The sequence below is a fragment of the Procambarus clarkii genome, chromosome 73, assembly GCF_040958095.1.
Source record: "Procambarus clarkii isolate CNS0578487 chromosome 73, FALCON_Pclarkii_2.0, whole genome shotgun sequence".
NCBI lineage: Eukaryota > Metazoa > Arthropoda > Malacostraca > Decapoda > Cambaridae > Procambarus > Procambarus clarkii.
The window spans coordinates 22,216,928-22,231,195 of NC_091222.1; the positions used below are offsets into that span (position 1 = coordinate 22,216,928).

The window sequence follows — 14,268 nt, forward strand, 5'->3', positions numbered from 1 at the left end:
AACAGCCACAACAACAGGAACTACAACAGCCACACCAACAGGAACTACACCAACAGCCACAACAACAGGGACTACATCAACAGCCACAACAACAGGAACTACAACAGCAACACCAACAGGAACTACACCAACAGCCACAACAACAGGAACTACATCAACAGCAACACCAACAGGAACTACACAAACCGCCACAACAACAGGAACTACAACAGCCACAACAACAGGAAGTACACCAACAGCCACAACAACAGGAACTACACCAACAGCCACAACAACAGGGACTACAGCAAACAGCCACAACAACAGGAACTATAACAGCCACAACAACAAGAGCTACTCCAACAGCCACAACAACAGGAACTACTCCAACAGCCACAACAACAGGAACTACTCCAACAGCCACAACAACAGGAACTACTCCAACAGCCACAACAACAGGAACTACTCCAACAGCCACAACAACAGGAACTACTCCAACAGCCACAACAACAGGAACTACACCAACAGTCACAACAACAGGAACTACACCAACAGCCTCAACAACGGGGACTACACCAACAGCCACAACAACGGGGACTCCACCAACCACCACAACAAACGGAACCACACCAACAACCACAACATCAACAGGAACTACACCACTAACCACCACAACAAAAAACTGCATTAACAACAACACCAAATGTTACAATACTGTACGAAGAATTGAACAATTTGACGACCCTGAACGACACCCTGGAAGAAGCCATCGCGGAAATACAGGAGGCGGACGATGCCCTGGAGGAGCTGAATGCTCTTCTGGTCGAGGTTCTGAGCACCAGCGTCGCTGGCGTCTCCTCTACCAGCACCCCGACCTCAACCGGACGTGGACGCCTGAGAAACAGACCTGCTAGAAACGATCCGCTTCTCAGGAGACACAAACGAAATGCTATCGATGATATTCGTTATCTTGTCAGTATTATGAATCAAGTCATCGCAGCTGTAGAGATCAGGAACACCTTCGTGATTGGGGAACTTACTATTGAGCTACGAGTTCAGGTATCTGTTGTTCAGAGCCTGACAGTGGGTATCAAAGACGGAACTGTGGGGGCAACATTGGAGCTCGCGGTGGAAGTGTCAGTGGCGCTCACTGTAACAATACAGGCAAAGGAGACAACTATTAATGAGAAAGACAAAGTAGAAGATGAGATAAAAGATGTAGAGAATGAAATAGCCGTGTTGGAAAGGTCGTCTACATCTACAACTATTGAGATTACAACAACCTCAAGCTCTTCAACTACAATAACATCATTTACTTCTACAGTCACAACAGAAGGAATTTCAACAACAGAGACTCAACCAACTGCCACAATAATAAAAACTACGTCAACAGAAATTACAACTACAACAGGAACTACACCAACAATTATCACAACAACAGGAGCTACACCAAAACCTACCACAACAACAGGACCTACTCCAACAACAATCACAACAACAGGAACTGCACCATCAACCACTACAACAACAGGAACTGCACCAACAACCACAACAGAAACGATACCAACAACCACAATAAAACCAGGAACTAAAACAACAAACATCATAACAACAGGAACAACACCAACAACCATAACAACAACAAGAACTACACCAACAACCACCACAGCACAGGAACTACACCAACAACCTCTACAACAACAGGAACTTCACTAGCGACCAGAACAACAGAAACTACACGAACAACCACCACCACAAAAGGAACTACACCACCAACCACCATCATAACAATACCAAGACCAAACACCACTATAACAACAGAAACTACACCAACAACCACTAAAACAACAAGAACAACACCAACAACTTCCACAAAAACAGAAACTACAACAGCGACCTCAACAACAGGAACATCACCCACAACTAGTACAACAACAGGAACTGCATCAACAACCTCAACACCAACAACCACCACAACAACCAGAACTACACCAACAACCACCAACACAACAGGAACTACACCAACAACCAGTACATCAACAAGAACTACACCAGCCACCACAACGACAGGACCAACACCAACAACCACCACAACGACACGAACTACACAAACAACCACGACAGCAACAGAAACTGCAAAAACAAACTACGCAACAACCGGAACTACAACAGCAACCACCACAACAAAAGGAACTACTCCAACAACCACTACGACAACAAAAGAAACTATACCAACAACCACTACAACAACAGAAACTATACAACAACCACCACAAACACAGGAACTACACCAACAACTACCACAACAACAGGAACTACAACTACAACAACAAAAGGAACGGCACCAACATCAACCGCAACATCAGGAACTTCACCACCAACCACCACCACAACAGGAACTACACCAACAACCCACTACGACAACAAAAGGAACTACAACAACAACCACTACGACAACAAAAGGAACTACACCCACAACCATTACAACAACAGAATATACACTAACAACTATCACCACAATAGGAACTACACCAACAACTACTACAACAGGAACTACTCCACCAACCACCACCACAACAGGAACTACACCAGCAATCTCATCAACACGAACTACACCAACAATAACCACAACAACAGCAACTATACCAACAACCACTACTACAACAGAAACTACTCCAGCTACTAGAACAGCAACTACACCAACAACCATCACAACAACAGGAACTACAGCAATAACCACAGCAATAATTGGAACTGTACCAACAACCATAACAACAGGAACTGCACCATCAACCACCGCAACAACAGAAACTACTCCAGGTACCACAACGACAGGAACTACACCAACAACCACAGCAATAATAGGAACTGTACCGTCAAACAAAACAACAACAGGAACTGCACCAACAACAACCACATCAGCAGGAACAACTCCAGCAACAACAACAACAACAGAAACTGCACAAACAAATACCACAACAACAGGAACTGCACCAATTACCATAACGACAAGAACTACACCACCAACCACTACAACAACAGGAACTACACCACCAACCACTACAACAACAGGAACTACACCAACAACTACCACAACAACAGGAACTACACAAACAACTACCACAACAACAGGAACTACACCAACAACCACAGCAACAGGAAGTGCACCATCAACCTCTACAGCATCTGGAACTGCACCAACAACCACAACAAAAGGTAGTTCACCAATAACCTTAACAACAGGAACTTCACCAACAACCACCATAACTAAAGGAACTACAACAACTACCACAACAACAGGAACTACAACTACAATAACTACAGGAACGGCACCAACATCAACCGCAACAACAGAATATACACAAACAACTACCACCACAACAGGAACTACACCAACAACTACTACAACAGGAACTACTCCACCAACCACCACCACAACAGGAACTACACCAGCGACCTCAACAACACGAACTACACAAACAATAACCACCACAACAGCAACTGCACAAACAACCACTACTACAATAGAAACTACTCCAGCTACTAGAACAGCAACTACACCAACAACCATCACAACAACAGGAACTACACCAACAACCACAGCAATAATAGGAACTGTACCAAACACGACAACAACAGGAACTGCACCATCAACTACCACAACAATAGAAACTACTCCAGCTACCACAACGAAAGGAACTACACCAACAACAACCACAAAAACAGGAACTTCACCAACAACCACCTCAACAAAAACAACTACACCAACAGCCACCTCAACAACAACAACTACACCAACAACCACCACAACAGCTAGAACTACACCAACAACCACCACCATAACAGGAACTACATCAACAACCACTACAGTAACAAGAACCACACCAACAACTTCCACAACAAATACATCAGCGACCACAACAACAGGAACTTCACCCACAACCAGTACAACAACAGGAACTTCACCAACAACAACTACAACAAAAGGAACTACACCAACAACCAGTACATCAACAGGAACTACACCAACAAACCCCACAACAACAGTAACTACACCAGAAACTATCACAACAACAGGAACTACACCAGCCACCATAACGACAGGAACTACACCAAGAACCACCACAACGACAGGAGCTACACCAACAACTACCACAACAACAGAAACTGTACCAACAAACTCCGCAACAACCGGAACTCTAACAGCAACCACCACAACAACAGGAACTAAACCAGCCACCACAGCAACAATAGGAACTACACCAACAACCACAACAACAGGATCTGCACCATCAACCACCACAACAACAGGAACTACACTAACACATTCAACAATAAGTAATCCAATAACCACAACAAATCCAGGAATTACACCAACAACCCCCACAACAACAGCAAAAATTCCAACAACAATAACAACAAGAGAAACTACTGAAACAACCACAACAGCAACAGGAACTACATCAACAACGATAGGAATTACACCAACAACCACCACAACAACAGGAACTGCACCAATAACAAAAACAGAAACTACACCAACAAACCATCACAACAACAGGAACTACACCAACAACCACAGCAATAATAGGAACTGTACCAACAACCACAACAACAAGAACTGCACCATCAACCATCACAACAACAGAAACTGCTCCAGCTACCACAACGAAAGGAACTACACTAACAACAACCACAAAAACACGAATTACACCAACAATCCCCACAACAACAGCAAAATTCCAACAACAATAACAACAACAGAAACTACTGAAACAACCACAACAGCAACAGGAACTACATCAACAACGATAGGAATTACCACAACAACGATAGGAATTACACCAACAACCACCACAACAACAGGAACTGCACCAATAACAAAAACAGAAACTACACCAACAACCACAACAACAACAGGAACTGCACCAATAACCACATCAACAGGAACTACACCAACAACAACCACAACAACAGGAACTGCACCATCAACCACTACAACAACTGGAACTGCACCAATAACCACAACAACAAGAACTTCACCAACAACCACCACAACAAAAGGAACTACACAAACAACCACTACGACAACAAAAGGAACTATACCAACAACCACTACAACAACAGAAACTACACCATCAACCACCACAAACACAGGAACTACACCAACAACTACCACAACAACAGAAACTACAACTACAACAACAACAAAAGGAACGGCACCAACATCAACCGCAACATCAGGAACTTCACCACCAACCACCACAACAACAGGAACTACACCAACAACCACAACGACAACCAAAGGAACTACACCCACAACCACTACAACAACAGAATATACACAAACAACTACCACCATTACAGGAACTACACCAACAACTACTACAAAAGGAACTACACCAACCACCACCACAACAGGAACTACACCAGCGACCTCATCAACACGAACTACACCAACAATCACCACAACACCAGGAACTGTACCAACAACCACTACTACAACAGAAACTACTCCATCTACTAGAACAGACACTACACCAACAACCACCACAACAACAGGAACTACACCAACAACCACAGCAATAATAGGAACTGTACCAACAACCACACCAACAGGAACTGCACCATCAACCACCACAACAACAGAAACTACTCCAGCTCCCACAACGACAGGAACTACACCAACAAGCACCACAAAAACAGGAATTTCACAAACAACTACCTCAACAACAGCAACAACACCAACAACCACCACAACAGCCAGAACTACACCAACAACCACCACCTTAACAGGAACTACATCAACAACCACTACAGCAACAAGAACCACACCAACAACTTACACAACAAATACATCAGCGACCACAACAACAGGAACTACACCAACAACTACTACAACAGGAACTACTCCACCAACCACCACCACAACAGGAACTACACCAGCGACCTCAACAACACGAATTACACCAACAATAACCACAACAACAGCAACAGTACCAACAACCACTACTACAACAGAAACTACTCCAGCTACTAGAACAGCAACTACACCAACAACCATCACAACAACAGGAACTACACCAACAACCACAGCAATAATAGGAACTGTACCAACAACCACAACACAGGAACTGCACCATCACCACCACAACAACAGAAACTACTCCAGCTACCACAACGAAAGGAACTACACTAACAACAACCACAAAAACAGGAATTACACCAACAACCCCCACAACAACAACAAAAATTCCAACAACAATAACAACAACAGAAACTACTGAAACAACCACCACAGCAACAGGAACTACATCACAACGATAGGAATTACCACAACAACGATAGGAATTACACCAACAACCACCACAACAACAGGAACTGCACCAATAACAAAAACAGAAACTACACCAACAACCACAACAACACAGGAACTGCACCAATAACAACCACATCAACAGGAACTACACCAACAACAACCACAACAACAGGAACTGCACCATCAACCACTACAACAACTGGAACTGCACCAATAACCACAACAACAAGAAATTCACCAACAACCACCACAACAAAAGGAACTGCACAAACAACCACTACGACAACAAAAGGAACTATACCAAAAACAACTGCAACAACAGAAACTACACCAACAACCACCACAAACACAGGAACTACACAACAACCACCACAAACACAGGAACTACACCAACAACTACCACAACAACAGGAACTACAACTACAACAACAACAAAAGGAACGGCACCAACATCAACCGCAACATCAGGAACTTCACCACCAACCACCACAACAACAGGAACTACACCAACAACCACAACGACAACCAAAGGAACTACACCCACAAACCACTACAACAACAGAATATACACAAACAACTACCACCATTACAGGAACTACACCAACAACTACTACAAAAGGAACTACACCAACCACCACCACAACAGGAACTACACCAGCGACCTCATCAACACGAACTACACCAACAATCACCACAACAACAGGAACTGTACCAACAACCACTACTACAACAGAAACTACTCCAGCTACTAGAACAGACACTACACCAACAACCACCACAAAAACAGGAACTACACCAACAACCCACAGGAATAATAGGAACTGTAACAACAACCACAACAACAGGAATTGCATCATCAACCACCACAACAACAGAAACTACTCCAGCCTCTACAACGTCAGGAACTACACCAACAACAACCACAAAAACAGGAATTTCACAAACTACTACCTCAACAACAGCAACAACACCAACAACCACCACAACAGCAAGAACTACACCAACAACCACCGCCATAAAAGGAACTACATCAACAACCACTACAGCAACAAGAACCACACCAACAACTTACACAACAAATACATCAGCGACCACAACAACAGGAACTACACCAACAACTACTACAACAGGAACTACTCCACCAACCACCATCACAACAGGAACTACACCAGCGACCTCAACAACACGAACGACACCAACAATACCACAACAGCAACTGTACCAACAACCACTACTACAACAGAAACTACTCCAGCTACTAGAACAGCAACTACACCAACAACCATCAACACAAACAGGAACTACACCAACACCACAGCAATAATAGGAACTGTACCAACAACCAGAACAACAGGAACTGCACCATCAACCACCACAACATCAGAAACTACTCCAGCTACCACAACGAAAGGAACTACACCAACCACAACCACAAAAACAGGAATTACACCATCAACCACCACAACAACAGGAACTGCACCAATAACAACAACAGAAACTACACCAACAACCACAACAACAACAGGAACTGCACCAATAACAACCACATCAACAGGAACTACACCAACAACAACCACAACAACAGAAACTGCACCATCAACCACTAAAACAACTGGAACTGCACCAATAACCACAACAACAAGAACTTCACCAACAACCACCACAACAAAAGGAACTACACAAACAACCACTACGACAACAGAAGGAACTATACCAACAACCACTACAACAACAGAAACTACACCAACAACCACCACAAACACAGGAACTACACCAACAAACTACCACAACAACAGGAACTACAACTACAACAACAACAAAGGAACGGCACCAACATCAACCGCAACATCAGGAACTTCACCACCAACCACCACACACAACAGGAACTACACCAGCAACCACAACGACAACCAAAGAAACTACACCCACAACCACTACAACAACAGAATATACACAAACAACTACCACCATTACAGGAAATACACCAACAACTACTACAAAAGGAACTACACCAACCACTACCACAACAGGAACTACACCAGCGAACTCATCAACACGAACTACACCAACAATCACCACAACAACAGGAACTGTACCAACAACCACTACTACAACAGAAACTACTCCAGCTACTAGAACAGACACTACTACCAACAACCACCACAACAACAGGAACAACACCAACAACCACAGCAATAATAGGAACTGTACCAACAACCACAACAACAGGAACTGTATCATCAACCAGCACAACAACAGAAACAACTCCAGCTTCCCACAACGACAGGAACCTACACCAACAACAACCACAACAACAGGAATTTCACAAACAACTACCTCAACAACAGCAACAACACCAACAACCACATCAACAGCCAGAAACTACACCAACAACCACCACCATAACAGGAACTACATCAACAACCACTACAGCAACAAGAACCACACCAACAACTTACACGACAAATACATCAGCGACCACAACAACAGGAACTACACCAACAACTACTACAACAGGAACTACTCCACCAACCACCACCACAACAGGAACTACACCAGCGACCTCAACAACACGAACTACACCAACAATAACCACAACAGCAACTGTACCAACAACCACTACTACAACAGAAACTACTCCAGCTACTAGAACAGCAACTACACCAACAACCATCACAACAACAGGAACTACACCAACAACCACAGCAATAATAGGAACTGTACCAACAACCACAACAACAGGAACTGCACCATCAACCACCACAACAACAGAAACTACTCCAGCTACCACAACGAAAGGAACTACACCAACCACAACCACAAAAACAGGAATTACACCAACAACCCCCACACAACAGCAAAACTTCCAACAACAATAACAACAACAGAAACTACTGAAACAACCACCACAGCAACAGGAACTACAACAACAACGATAGGAATTACCACAACAACGATAGGAATTACACCAACAACCACCACAACAACAGGAACTGCACCAATAACAACAACAGAAACTACACCAACAACCACAACAACAACAGGAACTGCACCAATAACAACCACATCAACAGGAACTACACCAACAACAACCACAACAACAGAAACTGCACCATCAACCACTACAACAACTGGAACTGCACCAATAACCACAACAACAAGAACTTCACCAACAACCACCACAACAAAAGGAACTACACAAACAACCACTACGACAACAGAAGGAACTATACCAACAACCACTACAACAACAGAAACTACACCAACAACCACCACAAACACAGGAACTACACCAACAACTACCACAACAACAGGAACTACAACTACAACAACAACAAAAGGAACGGCACCAACATCAACCGCAACATCAGGAACTTCACCACCAACCACCACAACAACAGGAACTACACCAACAACCACAACGACAACCAAAGGAACTACACCCACAACCACTACAACAACAGAATATACACAAACAACTACCACCATTACAGGAACTACACCAACAACTACTACAAAAGGAACTACACCAACCACTACCACAACAGGAACTACACCAGCGAACTCATCAACACGAACTACACCAACAATCACCACAACAACAGGAACTGTACCAACAACCACTACTACAACAGAAACTACTCCAGCTACTAGAACAGACACTACACCAACAACCACCACAACAACAGGAACTACACCAACAACCACAGCAATAATAGGAACTGTACCAACAACCACAACAACAGGAACTGCATCATCAACCACCACAACAACAGAAACTACTCCAGCTCCCACAACGACAGGAACTACACCAACAACAACCACAAAACAGGAATTTCACAAACAACTACCTCAACAACAGCAACAACACCAACAACCACCACAACAGCCAGAACTACACCAACAACCACCACCATAACAGGAACTACATCAACAACCACTACAGCAACAAGAACCACACCAACAACTTACACGACAAATACATCAGCGACCACAACAACAGGAACTACACCAACAACTACTACAACAGGAACTACTCCACCAACCACCACCACAACAGGAACTACACCAGCGACCTCAACAACACGAACTACACCAACAATAACCACAACAGCAACTGTACCAACAACCACTACTACAACAGAAACTACTCCAGCTACTAGAACAGCAACTACACCAACAACCATCACAACAACAGGAACTACACCAACAACCACAGCAATAATAGGAACTGTACCAACAACCACAACAACAGGAACTGCACCATCAACCACCACAACAACAGAAACTACTCCAGCTACCACAACGAAAGGAACTACACCAACCACAACCACAAAAACAGGAATTACACCAACAACCCCCACAACAACAGCAAAAATTCCAACAACAATAACAACAACAGAAACTACTGAAACAACCACCACAGCAACAGGAACTACAACAACAACGATAGGAATTACCACAACAACGATAGGAATTACACCAACAACCACCACAACAACAGGAACTGCACCAATAACAACAACAGAAACTACACCAACAACCACAACAACAACAGGAACTGCACCAATAACAACCACATCAACAGGAACTACACCAACAACAACCACAACAACAGAAACTGCACCATCAACCACTACAACAACTGGAACTGCACCAATAACCACAACAACAAGAACTTCACCAACAACCACCACAACAAAAGGAACTACACAAACAACCACTACGACAACAGAAGGAACTATACCAACAACCACAACAGAAACTACACCAACAACCACCACAAACACAGGAACTACACCAACAACTACCACAACAACAGGAACTACAACTACAACAACAACAAAAGGAACGGCACCAACATCAACCGCAACATCAGGAACTTCACCACCAACCACCACAACAACAGGAACTACACCAACAACCACAACGACAACCAAAGGAACTACACCCACAACCACTACAACAACAGAATATACACAAACAACTACCACCATTACAGGAACTACACCAACAACTACTACAAAAGGAACTACACCAACCACTACCACAACAGGAACTACACCAGCGAACTCATCAACACGAACTACACCAACAATCACCACAACAACAGGAACTGTACCAACAACCACTACTACAACAGAAACTACTCCAGCTACTAGAACAGACACTACACCAACAACCACCACAACAACAGGAACTACACCAACAACAACACAATAATAGGAACTGTACCAACAACCACAACAACAGGAACTGCATCATCAACCACCACAACAACAGAAACTACTCCAGCTCCCACAACGACAGGAACTACACCAACAACAACCACAAAACAGGAATTTCACAAACAACTACCTCAACAACAGCAACAACACCAACAACCACCACAACAGCCAGAACTACACCAACAACCACCACCATAACAGGAACTACATCAACAACCACTACAGCAACAAGAACCACACCAACAACTTACACGACAAATACATCAGCGACCACAACAACAGGAACTACACCAACAACTACTACAACAGGAACTACTCCACCAACCACCACCACAACAGGAACTACACCAGCGACCTCAACAACACGAACTACACCAACAATAACCACAACAGCAACTGTACCAACAACCACTACTACAACAGAAACTACTCCAGCTACTAGAACAGCAACTACACCAACAACCATCACAACAACAGGAACTACACCAACAACCACAGCAATAATAGGAACTGTACCAACAACCACAACAACAGGAACTGCACCATCAACCACCACAACAACAGAAACTACTCCAGCTACCACAACGAAAGGAACTACACCAACCACAACCACAAAAACAGGAATTACACCAACAACCCCACAACAACAGCAAAACTCACAACAATAACAACAACAGAAACTACTGAAACAAACCACAACAACAGGAACTACACCAATAAAACCACAACAACGAGGAATTACACCAACAACACCACAACAACAGGAACTGCACCATCAACAAAACAGAACTGCACCAATAACCACAACAACAAGAACTGCACCAAACCCACACAACAAAAGGAACTACACAACAACAACCACTACACAACAGAAACTACCAACACCACTACAACAACAGAAACTACACCAACAACCACCACAAACACAGGAACTACACCAACAACTACCACAACAACAGGAACTACAACTACAACAACAACAAAAGGAACGGCACCAACATCAACCGCAACATCAGGAACTTCACCACCAACCACCACAACAACAGGAACTACACCAACCACAACGACAACCAAAGGAACTACACCCACAACACACAACAACAGAATATACACAAACAACTACCACCATTACAGGAACTACACCAACAACTACTACAAAAGGAACTACACCAACCACTACCACAACAGGAACTACACCAGCGAACTCATCAACACGAACTACACCAACAATCACCACAACAACAGGAACTGTACCAACAACCACTACTACAACAGAAACTACTCCAGCTACTAGAACAGACACTACACCAACAACCACCACAACAACAGGAACTACACACAACCACAGCAATAATAGGAACTGTACCAACAACCACAACAACAGGAACTGTATCATCAACCACCACAACAACAGAAACAACTCCAGCTCCCACAACGACAGGAACTACAAACAACAACACACAACAACAGGAATTTCACAAACAACTACCTCAACAACAGCAACAACACCAACAACCACCACAACAGCCAGAACTACACCAACAACCACCACCATAACAGGAACTACATCAACAACCACTACAGCAACAAGAACCACACCAACAACTTACACGACAAATACATCAGCGACCACAACAACAGGAACTACACCAACAACTACTACAACAGGAACTACTCCACCAACCACCACCACAACAGGAACTACACCAGCGACCTCAACAACACGAACTACACCAACAATAACCACAACAGCAACTGTACCAACAACCACTACTACAACAGAAACTACTCCAGCTACTAGAACACAACTACACCAACAACCATCACAACAACAGGAACTACACCAACAACCACAGCAATAATAGGAACTGTACCAACAACCACAACAACAGGAACTGCACCATCAACCACCACACAACAGAAACTACTCCAGCTACCACAACGAAAGGAACTACACCAACCACAACCACAAAAACAGGAATTACACCAACAACCCCCACAACAACAGCAAAACTTCCAACAACAATAACAACAACAGAAACTACTGAAACAACCACCACAGCAACAGGAACTACAACAACAACGATAGGAATTACCACAACAACGATAGGAATTACACCAACAACCACCACAACACACAGGAACTGCACCAATAACAACAACAGAAACTACACCAACAACCACAACAACAACAGGAACTGCACCAATAACAACCACATCAACAGGAACTACACCAACAACAACCACAACAACAGAAACTGCACCATCAACCACTACAACAACTGGAACTGCACCAATAACCACAACAACAAGAACTTCACCAACAACCACCACAACAAAAGGAACTACACAAACAACCACTACGACAACAGAAGGAACTATACCAACAACCACTACAACAACAGAAACTACACCAACAACCACCACAAACACAGGAACTACACCAACAACTACCACAACAACAGGAACTACAACTACAACAACAACAAGGAACGGCACCAACATCAACCGCAACATCAGGAACTTCACCACCAACCACCACAACAACAGGAACTACACAAACAACCACAACGACAACCAAAGGAACTACACCCACAACCACTACAACAACAGAATATACACAAACAACTACCATTACACCATACTGGAACTACACCAACAACTACTACAAAAGGAACTACACCAACCACTACCACAACAGGAACTACACCAGCGAACTCATCAACACGAACTACACCAACA

The 14,268-nt window shown here is 43.5% G+C and overlaps 1 protein-coding gene across 1 annotated transcript in view; it reads right to left on the reverse strand.

Annotated features, from left to right (window-relative positions):
* Positions 1–1,803: 1,803 nt before the first annotated feature.
* The window catches only part of LOC138356659 (uncharacterized), a 46,852-nt gene continuing 34,387 nt past the window's right edge, over positions 1,804–14,268 (reverse strand). The window contains exons 12-14 of the mRNA XM_069312850.1: positions 3,865–4,407; positions 3,101–3,297; positions 1,804–1,818 (exon numbers count right to left, since the gene is read on the reverse strand). Of these exons, the coding sequence (XP_069168951.1) occupies positions 1,804–1,818; positions 3,101–3,297; positions 3,865–4,407 (755 nt within the window). The remainder of the gene's footprint in view (positions 1,819–3,100; positions 3,298–3,864; positions 4,408–14,268) is intronic.